The sequence below is a fragment of the Haliotis rufescens genome, unplaced genomic scaffold (genome assembly GCF_023055435.1).
Source record: "Haliotis rufescens isolate VD_foot unplaced genomic scaffold, xgHalRufe1.0.p SCAF_46, whole genome shotgun sequence".
Lineage (NCBI taxonomy): Eukaryota > Metazoa > Mollusca > Gastropoda > Lepetellida > Haliotidae > Haliotis > Haliotis rufescens.
In genome coordinates, this window is record NW_025964179.1 from 1,982,364 (window position 1) to 1,993,887 (window position 11,524).

Below are 11,524 nucleotides of genomic sequence, written 5' to 3' on the forward strand. Positions count from 1 at the left end.
TTGTAAAAGTTGTTTGTTGAGTATAAAGTGTCATGTCAACAATATGACAACGTACATCCAGATATAAAGGAATTGATACCACTCAATAAATGTTGAAAAACAATATTGTTATTCACAAAATGAAAAGAGTATAATTTTGTCGAAAACCCGTTCTCTCCAGATAAGGACTGGTAATACCTCTTGTAACAAAATCATTCTCAGATCTTGCAGGTCCTAGTGTATTCGTTCGAAAAATGTTTTCCTACCAATATTCAACAGTCAAAATAATAATTGTATTCGAAAGTAGAGCAAGCAAGAAATCTAATATATTTTTTTCGGTTGGTATTCCGATCATTTCCTTCTGAAAATATATCAACTGAACATACATGGTCTGTGTTTGTATCCGAATGATGACGTCAAATATTGGAAAACGATTGGTGAATTACAGCTCTCGCACCTTAGTTACGTAGGTCGTTATGGTTTGAAACAAGGTGACTGCAAGGCACAGGTAGATCGTTGTCGTATTACATCATGTCAGACCCGTGAAGATCCGGGGTAGAATAGGTCTTCAGCAACCCATGCTTGCCGTACAAGGCAACGATGCTTGCCGTAGGAGGCGACTAACGGGATCGGTGGGCAGACTCGCTGTCTTGGTTGATGCATGTCATCGATCCCAATTGCGAGGATCGATGCTAATGATATTAATCACTGGATTGTCTGGTCTAGACTCGATTATTTACAGACCGCCGTCATATAGCTGGAAAATTGCTGAGTGCGGCGTTAAACAACCAACCAACCAACCAACCAACCAACATACAGCTGTGTTCGCTCGTCGCAAGGAAGAATCAGGTACAGTTCATGCGTGGACCACATCATGCTTATCTGGCGACTAACGGGATCGGATGGTCAGGCTCCTGACTTGGTTGATGCATGTCATCGTATCCCAATCGCGTGGATCGATGCTCATGATGTCAGTCACTGGAATGTTTGGTCCAGACTCGATTAATTACAGACCGCCATGATATAGCTGGAATATTGCTGAGAGCGGCGTTAAACAAAAAAACAAAAGAAAAGAAAAAAACCCATCATGTCATGCATGTGCCACACGTATGCACCGCTTGTCTCCAGTGTGCTCAAAACCCAGGTAAACTTATATGAAATCGTTGAGGCAGGACGGTGTGTTTATCCTCCCCAAGAGGGCCCCTGGACACCATGCTTGTACGATCTGTGGCAGTGTGATTACCTTGGTATGCTCGTCAAAAAGAAGACCCGGGTAAAGGCCCCTACAGCATGCTTATCTGATGATTTTTAACTTGAAGGTATGTTTGGATTTAATATGAAAGAAGTTGAAAATACTTATCTGTATGGGAAATATGACGGTTGTTTATCAACTAGACGTAACAGGCGTTCGCTATCGGTACTCCGAAGGTATATATATCTATCCATGTGGGTGTATGCACACCATCAGTCGCAGTTCCAGACTTTAGGTAAGAATAATTCTCTTCGTTACAATGTTACTGCCAGGAAGCCACTGTGGAATCTATCCATGCCCGTTCACGACCGATTCTTACATACGTTGATAAGACTTTCTGGTTACTTTGTTTGTTTGTTGTTTGACGCCGCATTCAGCAATATTCCAGTTATATGACGGCGGTAAATAATCGAGTCTGGAACAGATAATCCAGTGATTGATATCATGAGCATCGATTTACGCAATTGGGATACGGTGAAGTCCCAGGAACATTACATCTCGAAAAGCTCTTTTGCCCGGTGAGTCTATTTTAGTTAGAGTGAATGAGTGAGTGAGTTGGGTTTTACGCCGCTTTTAACAGTATTCCAGTTATATCATGGCGTGTCAGCTTAATGTTGGAGGAAAGCCCGAAGTGATGCAGGTCTCAGACGTTTACCACGAGCACGGGTATGGTGCTGACAAACCTAGAAACATAATCGGGGCGAACCGGGATTCGAACCCACAATCATAGGTTTCTGGCGTGCCCAAGGGACGCAACTCTGCACAGCGAATCGCGGCGCATTAGACGACTGGGCCACCCGTGCCCCCTTATTTGGGTTAGAAGGCACTGTGGGTTCGATGTTACTCTCAGTTTCACTACATAAGTATGTGACTTGGTTTCAGTGATCCATTCATATAATTTCGTCACTAGTTTTCCTTTAGCACTAATGAAAACTGTTTCGGCAGATAATCGAGACTGATTGTTCTCTGGTGATGACGTTTAATACATTGTATTTAACATAAGAGAGAAAATGTATGGATGTCAACTTATTTATTTATTTATTTATTTATTTATTTATTTATGAGTGAGTGAGTGAGTGAGTGAGTGAGTGAGTGAGTGAGTGAGTGAGTATGGTTTTACACCGCTTTTAGCAATATTCCGGGAATATCACGGCGGGGGACACCAGAAATGGGCTTCACACATTGTACCCATGTGGGAATCGAACTCGGGTCTTCGGCGTGACGAGCGAACGCTTTAACCGCTAGACTATGCTACCGCCTCTTATTTATTATGAGGAACACAATGTTTCGGAGTATATGATGAATGAATGCTAGGAGACAGAGAGGAAACATATGTACATGTAAAACAACAAAAGTCATACAAGATAATAAAGTAGGAACTTAACAAGGGAAGCCAACAGTTAATTTGTTCTGGTCTGTCTTTAGCGATGGACACATGGAAGTAAGGAGTAAGCATGTACTCCCAAACGTTGCGTTCCCCATCATTAAGATGTTGACACCCATAAATTCTCTCTCACATGTGAGGACCGCCTCCGTGGTCTAGTGGTAGAGCGTCCGCCCGGAGAGCGGAAGACCCGGGCTTCGATCCCCGGCCGCGTCATACCAAAAGACGTTAAAAGATGGTGCTTGTTGTTACCATGTCTCGCGCTCGGCATTAAGGGGCTGAAACAAGGACTGGTCGGCTCGGAGTCAGTATGCTGTGTCTGAGTGGGGTATTCATGTTAAACTGCTGCAGGGTATCTGCATGGTATCTGCATGGTATGGCTAGCACTATAAATCGGCATCAGTCCGGACTAGTACAAGCAGCCACATTAACACACACACGTACATGCACATCGCCATATAAGTGCAATAATCTTGGAAGCGACGTTAAACACAATTTCACCTCACCTATCTTATGTGATCCACTTCTGAAGGTTATTCAAACACTTGATTGTATTTAACGCCGCTTTTAACAATATTTTAGTTATAACCAGGCGACTGGGATTAATCTGGGTTAGGCATGTACACTTTTTGGGAAATGCCTGTGAAGGGATATGTTGCTGACGAGAAACATAATCAGTATAAATTTGTATTCGAATCGTAGATCACCGGATCCTGGAAACGCAACTCTTGGAAGCATCTATACAAAGTGAATCCCGGCGACTTCGGGTACTCTTCCAGATTGTTTAGGTAAGAGATACGGATATGATATGATCCGATGTTGAGAAAAGAAATATTTTCATTGCTTTGAATTATGTTTCTAGGTTTGTCAACCATACCCGTGCTCGTGGGTTTCACTGAAGTGGTAAACGTCTGAGACCTGCTTCACTTCGGGCTTTCCTCCCACATTAAACTGACACGCCGCGATATGACTGGAAAACTGTTAAAAGCGGCGTTAAACCCAACTCACTCACTCACTCACACTCATTGCAGTGAACATAACGCTTGATATGTCACTGCTGTGAACATAACGCTTGATATGTCACTGCTGTGAACATAACGCTTGATATGTCACTGTTGTGAACATAACGCTTGATATGTCACTGCTGTGAACATAACGCTTGATATGTCACTGCTGTGAACATAACGCTTGATATGCCACTGCTGTGAGCATAACGCTTGATATGCCACTGCTGTGAACATAACGCTTGATATGCCACTGCTGTGAACGTAACGCTTGATATGTCACTGCTGTGAACGTAACGCTTGATATGTCACTGCTGTGATCATAACGCTTGATATGTCACTGCTGTGAACGTAACGCTTGATATGTCACTGCTGTGATCATAACGCTTGATATGTCACTGCTGTGAACGTAACGCTTGATATGTCACTGCTGTGATCATAACGGTTGATATGTCACTGCTGTGAACGTCACGCTTGATATGTCACTGCTGTGAACGTAACGCTTGATATGTCACTGCTGTGAACGTCACGCTTGATATGTCACTGCTGTGAACGTCACGCTTGATATGTCACTGTTGTGAACGTCACGCTTGATATGTCACTGCTGTGAACATAACACTTTGACGGAGCTGTTGTCATACAAGAGTTACCTCTCCTCAAATTGTCTCGGGGCGGTCGGGTAGCCTAGTGGTTAAAGTGTTCGCTCGTCTCGCCGAAGACCCGGGTTCAATATCCGACATGGATACAATGAAGGAAGCCCATTTCTGGTGTCCTCCGCCGTGATATTGCTGGAATATTGCTACAAGCGGCGTAAAACCATACTCACTCACTCACATACTCAAATTGTCTCCCTTTATCGTAAATGTGTGGCCCGTACACAAACTATTGACTTTTTACGTTAGTTCCACACTGACAAGGCAAAATAATGACAGATGGTCATTTATGAAGTTAATATCGCGTCATGCCGTTTATTAATATCTTGAAAATGTTTCGTTATGAACTCGTCTATCGAGATTGTTCGTTTCGAAAAGTGCCATTTTTTTACTTGACCAGCGTGTATTCCTTAGCTTTCCAACATCACTCTCATAGTTTTCAAGAATTTTTGTCTGTTAAAGTTGATTTTGTTTATAATCATATCTATATGTATGATACAGACAGAACCTTCGTGACCCTAAATAATTTTTGTTACTTTTGTTTTTATGTTTTAAGATTTTTCAAACATTTTTTGAAAAAATCTTGGAAATTACGTTTTTCGTCGCAAATACAAGGGGTGGTGAACCGTCCCTGCGTGTTAGGTAGATCTACGTTACTAGTACAAGTTAGGGCGTTATATACAGACAGTTTTGAATGTAGATCTACGTTACTCGTACAATTTAGGGCGTTATATACAGACTGTTTTCAATGTAGATCTACGTTACTAGTATAGTTGAGGGCGTTATATACAGACTGTTTTCAATGTAGATCTACTTTACCCGTATAATTGAGGGCGTTATATACAGACTGTTTTCAATGCAGATCTACTTTACCCGTATAATTGAGGGCGTTATATACAGACTGTTTTCAGTGTAGATGTACGTTACTAGTATAGTTGAGGGCGTTATATACAGACTGTTTTCAATGTAGAGCTACGTTACCCGTTGATTGAGGGCGTTATATGCAGACTGTTTTCAATGCAGATCTACTTTACCCGTACAATTGAGGGCGTTATATACAGACTGTTTTCAGTGTAGAGCTAAGTTCCTGGTACACTTGAGGGCGTTATATACAGACTGTTTTCAATGTAGAGCTACGTTACTATTAAGGATAAGGATAATTACCATACATTAATTTTATTGCCGGATGTAAATAGAAACGCACATTTTCCCCCACAGGTATGGAACTGAGAACTCTCCTGTTCCTTCTGTGTTGGACAACGTTCATCACTGGTAGTCTCTCGAAGAAAACGAAACATGGATTCAAAAGTGCGTTGCATGACAACATGAAAGGATATTTCAAGAGTTACACGGTTGGAAATTTCAAAGGAGTCCACGAAAAGCAGTTTGACAGACTAAAGATTAGCAAATGGCTACGGGAAGATGTTTCAAAGCGAGCACAGTCGTTGACACAGGATCGGTTAAATAATGAAAAAACATCAGTACCTCAGGTTCTTGCAAACTTCAAAAACCAGGAAACCGAGCGCCCATTACTGGCTGCAAAGCGAGAACAGGAGTTGGCACAGGAATGGTTAAATAATGAAAAAACAGTTCCTACGCCTCGGGTTCTTGCAAACATCAAAAGCGAGGAAACTGAGCGCCCATTACTGGCTGCAAAGCGAGAACAGCTGTTGGCACAGGAATGGTTAAATAACGAAAAACAAGTGACGGTGCCTCAGGTTCTTGCGAACTTTAAATACCAGGAAACCGAACGCCCATTACTGGCAGCGAAGCGAGAACAGCTGTTGGCACAGGAATGGTTAAATAACGAAAAACAAGTTACGGTGCCTCAGGTTCTTGCGAACTTTAAATACGAGGAAACCGAACGCCCATTACTGGCAGCGAAGCGAGAAGAAGTGTTGCCACAGGAATGGTTAAATAATGAAAAACAAGTTACTGTACCTCAGGTTCTTGCAAACTTTAAATACGAGGAAACCGAACGCCCATTACTGGCTGCAAAGCGAGAAGAAGTGTTGCCACAGGAATGGTTAAATAATGAAAAACAAGTTACTGTACCTCAGGTTCTTGCAAACTTTAAATACGAGGAAACCGAACGCCCATTACTGGCTGCAAAGCGAGAAGAAGTGTTGCCACAGGAATGGTTAAATAATGAAAAACAAGTTACGGTGCCTCAGGTTCTTGCGAACTTTAAATACGAGGAAACCGAACGCCCATTACTTGCAGCAAAGCGAGAAGAAGTGTTGCCACAGGAATGGTTAAATAATGAAAAACAAGTTACTGTACCTCAGGTTCTTGCAAACTTTAAATACGAGGAAACCGAACGCCCATTACTGGCTGCAAAGCGAGAAGAAGTGTTGCCACAGGAATGGTTAAATAATGAAAAACAAGTTACTGTACCTCAGGTTCTTGCAAACTTTAAATACGAGGAAACCGAACGCCCATTACTGGCTGCAAAGCGAGAAGAAGTGTTGCCACAGGAATGGTTAAATAATGAAAAACAAGTTACTGTACCTCAGGTTCTTGCAAACTTTAAATACGAGGAAACCGAACGCCCATTACTGGCTGCAAAGCGAGAAGAAGTGTTGCCACAGGAATGGTTAAATAATGAAAAACAAGTTACTGTACCTCAGGTTCTTGCAAACTTTAAATACGAGGAAACCGAACGCCCATTACTGGCTGCAAAGCGAGAAGAAGTGTTGCCACAGGAATGGTTAAATAATGAAAAACAAGTTACTGTACCTCAGGTTCTTGCAAACTTTAAATACGAGGAAACCGAACGTCCATTACTGGCTGCAAAGCGAGAAGAAGTGTTGCCACAGGAATGGTTAAATAATGAAAAACAAGTTACTGTACCTCAGGTTCTTGCAAACTTTAAATACGAGGAAACCGAACGCCCATTACTGGCTGCAAAGCGAGAAGAAGTGTTGCCACAGGAATGGTTAAATAATGAAAAACAAGTTACGGTGCCTCAGGTTCTTGCGAACTTTAAATACCAGGAAACCGAACGCCCATTACTGGCTGCAAAGCGTGAAGATGTGTTGCCACAGGAATGGTTAAATAATGAAAAACAAGTTACTGTACCTCAGGTTCTTGCAAACTTTAAATACGAGGAAACCGAACGTCCATTACTGGCTGCAACGCGTGAAGATGTGTTGCCACAGGAATGGTTAAATAATGAAAAACAAGTTACTGTACCTCAGGTTCTTGCAAACTTTAAATACGAGGAAACCGAACGCCCATTACTTGCTGCAAAGCGTGAAGATGTGTTGCCACAGGAATGGTTAAATAATGAAAAACAAGTTACTGTACCTCATGTTCTTGCAAACTTTACATACGAGGAAACCGAACGCCCATTACTGGCTGCAAAGCGTGAAGATGTGTTGCCACAGGAATGGTTAAATAATGAAAAACAAGTTACTGTACCTCAGGTTCTTGCAAACTTTAAATATGAGGAAACCGAACGCCCATTACTTGCAGCGAAGCGAGAAGTGGTGTCGGTACGGGAATGGTTAAATAATGAAAAACAAGATACGGTGCCTCAGGTTCTTGCAAACTTTAAATACGAGGAAACCGAACGCCCATTACTTGCAGCGAAGCGAGAAGTGGTGTCGGTACGGGAATGGTTAAATAATGAAAAACCAGTTACGGTACCTCAGGTTCTTGCAAACTTTAAATATGGGGAAACCGAACGCCCATTACTGGCTGCAAAGCGAGAAGATTTGTTGCCACAGGAATGGTTAAATAATGAAAAACAAGTTACGGTGCCTCAGGTTCTTGCAAACTTTAAATACGAGGAAACCGAACGCCCATTACTTGCTGCGAAGCGAGAAGTGGTGTCGGTACAGGAATGGTTAAATAATGAAAAACCAGTTACGGTGCCTCATGTTCTTGCAAATTTCAAATATGAGGGAACTGATCGCCCATTACTGGCAGCGAAGCGAGAAGTGGTGTCGGTACAGGAGTGGTTAAATAATGAAAAACCAGTTACGGTACCTCATGTTCTTGCAAATTTCAAATACGAGGGAACTGATCGCCCATTACTGGCAGCGAAGCGAGAAGTGGTGTTGCCACATCGCCCATTAGTGGGATCCAGTGTTGGCAAAATTGAAAATCCAAATGACATTCTGGCGTGGTTTCATAAAGCTTCAGATCTTAGAAAAAAGGTCAGTGACGACATTGATTCTTACTTCAACTCGTGGAGCGATGTTTTAAACATCTTACCTGGCAGCTGTGGCGAACTATCCAAGGTGCCGATGCCAACTCACGCTTCTTTGATCGGGATGACCCCCGTTTTCATGAATCTGTTCTGGCCCTTCCGATTCGATGTGAATATAATGAATCAACGTCTGGCTGCTTATGGTTTGACAAACGAAATTATCACTGGAAACGAGACTTTAAAAGAAGAATTTTTCAAGGAAATTCAAGATTTGCAAGGCACCCCTCTGCCTGTAAAGGGGAACCAGATAATGTTTAGCTTTGGAGAGGAAGATGTCATTGACGGACTGAACCGATTAAACATTGTACCAGATTCAAAGTCCTACACGAAAGCAGGGAAACACCTCTTCACTAAGGATGAGCGAGAAAGGATAGTTCTGCTAGCGAACAGCGCACTGGACTTGATCAACACGACTCACACTGAGCTGTACAGCGCAATAGTTCAAATGGTTTCTTCCATTGCCTTCTTCAAAGACGAATCTGACATGTTTACAAGTGGGACGGTCCAGTCTGCTGTAGGGCTTATATGGTTGGATCCCCGGAAAGACTGGACGGTACCGTTGATGGCAGAACAAATTGTTCATGAGTTCATCCACACCACTTTGTTCTATGCTGAACTCGTCCACGGTGGCTACAAGGATCGTTCCCGTCTACCAGAAGCCCTAGTCGTCTCTGCTATCAGACAGGAGCCCCGCATCTACGACAGGTCTCTACATGCTGCCTATGTCTCAACTGGTCTCATCACCTTCCATACCCGGGCCGGCTTCCTCGACAGAGCAGCAAAACTTGCCGAGACGTTGCCAGAAGCGGTTCAGGAACTGAACAGGGTCAATGCTGAGACTGACGTCCTGGACGAGGCTGGGAGAGCGATGCTTGATTTCCTCACAAACTACGTGTGTCTGACTCGCATGTAATCCTGTAGAGTGCAGAACTTGCATTGCCAATAAATGTCATGATGTTTGTGTCCGTGTGTTTGCCTGATGGGTAAATCCAAGAAGAGTGGAAGTAGTTGGTTTAATGCATTAAGATAGTCAGTGAGTTGGGATAAAGGTCGCTTAACAGTATTTCAGTATCTTAACGTGTCATCTTATGTTAAAGACAAACAAAGAATCATAATCCGGGTGAGTCGACGGAGAGCCTCAACTTCTGTTACTAAATTCAATGAGTGTGAGTGAGTGAGTTGGGTTTAACGCCGCTTTTAACATTATTCCAGTTATATCACGGCGTGTCAGCTTAATGTGGGAGGAAGGCCCGAAGTGATGCAGGTCTCAGACGTTTACCACTTCGGTGAAACCCACGAGCACGGGTATGGTGCTGACAAACCTAGAAACATAATCGGGGCGAACCAGGATTCGAACCCACAATCATAGGTTTCTGGCGTGCCCAAGGGACGCATCTCTGCACAGCGAATCGCGGCGCCTTAGACGACTGGGCCACCCGTGCCCCCACTAAATTCAATGGTGCGTGCATTACATTATATGATGCAAAAGAGAAAATTGTGATGTGCAACCATATATTACAGTATCGTATATCATTGACTTTGGGTAGTCAGTCTATTCTATTTGACATGTTGGGTAATAACGTAAATGATCTTCTTGATAACATTCACATGAACAAGGCGGATATTTCTTTCATTAAAATATCTATCATTGTTTCTGCATCATATGCATATATCTCATAAGCTAAGTGGAATCGGGTGTTCAAGGGAAGGGTATTCGACGAGGTAAGTAATGTCTGTAAACAAACGTTTGCCAGAAACCCATAAGCGCGGTTTCGAATCCCAGATTCGACAATTCGAGTATTGGAGTATGATTCTTGGTTTGTTTGCACCAGCCCCGTATTCGTGTTTCGTGGCATCACCAAAGTGGAAAACGCCCCATACCTGCATCACCTGGGTTTTACTCACACATCAAACAGACTTTGCGGCTATTACTGGAATACTGTTCAAATTGGCGTTAAACCTCGAGTTATTTCAAACCATGCGCTTATATTTGGCTTCATACCTTAACAATAATGTATGCTGGTTAATGCACGCGAACAAAAGAGTTGCATACAAACTTCAAAACTGGTGTGCAGAATGTGTAAACCCGTAAGGAAAGTGTGCACATCGAGTTTTATGTTTACACATGCATAAAAACAAACGATATCGATGTCCATTCTTATAAGTGCCTAGACTTACTGATCACGTGGTCAAGTGGATAAAGTGGATAATACGTCAGCTCAGTGAGTGGAAGGTCGGCGGTTCGAACCCCGGGCGTGTCATACAAAAGTATGTTTAAAGACGTTAAACGACGGCACTTGCTACTCTGCCTGGTGTTCAGCATTAAGGGGCAAAATCAAGGGCTGGGCGGCTCGGGGAGAGTACACTGTGTCTGAGTAGGGTATCCATGTTACACCGCAACATTGTATCTAAGTGGGCTAGGACTATGTAAGCAACATAATACATGGGAAATGACAGAATGACCTAGAAAGAACCGTGAGAAACGAAAGTTGTATGACGTTTTGGACATTGTTCCAGTTATAGCGTGCGAGTATGGTTTAACGTCGCTTTTTGCAATATTCTTGCAATATCACGACTTGAGACAGTTGAAATGGGCTTCACGAAGTGTACCCATGTACGTCTTCAGCATGACGAGCCAACGCATAAACCACTTGGCTAACCCACCTCACCCCCCAGTTATATCACGGCGTGTCCGTATTTGTGTAAAATCACGGCGTGTCCTTATTTCAGTTATATCACGGCGTGTCCGTATTTGTGTAAAATCACGGCGTGTCCTTATTTCAGTTATATCACGGCGTGTCCGTATTTGTGTTAAATCACGGCGTGTCCTTATTTCAGTTATATCACGGCGTGTCCGTATTTGTGTTAAATCACGGCGTGTCCTTATTTCAGTTATATCACGGCGTGTCCGTATTTGTGTTAAATCACGGCGTGTCCTTATTTCAGTTATATCACGGCGTGTCCGTATTTGTGTTAAATCACGGCGTGTCCTTATTTCAGTTATATCACGGCGTGTCCGTATTTGAGTTATATCAC

At 42.9% G+C, this 11,524-nt stretch overlaps 1 protein-coding gene across 1 annotated transcript; it reads left to right on the forward strand.

Moving 5' to 3' along the window:
• The first annotated feature begins 1,415 nt into the window (after positions 1 to 1,415).
• Positions 1,416 to 9,449, forward strand: LOC124141596 (titin-like). The gene is made up of 3 exons (XM_048383234.1): positions 1,416 to 1,466; positions 3,318 to 3,403; positions 5,491 to 9,449. The coding sequence occupies exon 3, from the start codon at positions 5,493 to 5,495 to the stop codon at positions 9,399 to 9,401; it is 3,909 nt and encodes a 1,302-aa protein (XP_048239191.1). The 5' UTR covers positions 1,416 to 1,466; positions 3,318 to 3,403; positions 5,491 to 5,492; the 3' UTR covers positions 9,402 to 9,449.
• Positions 9,450 to 11,524: the final 2,075 nt, after the last annotated feature.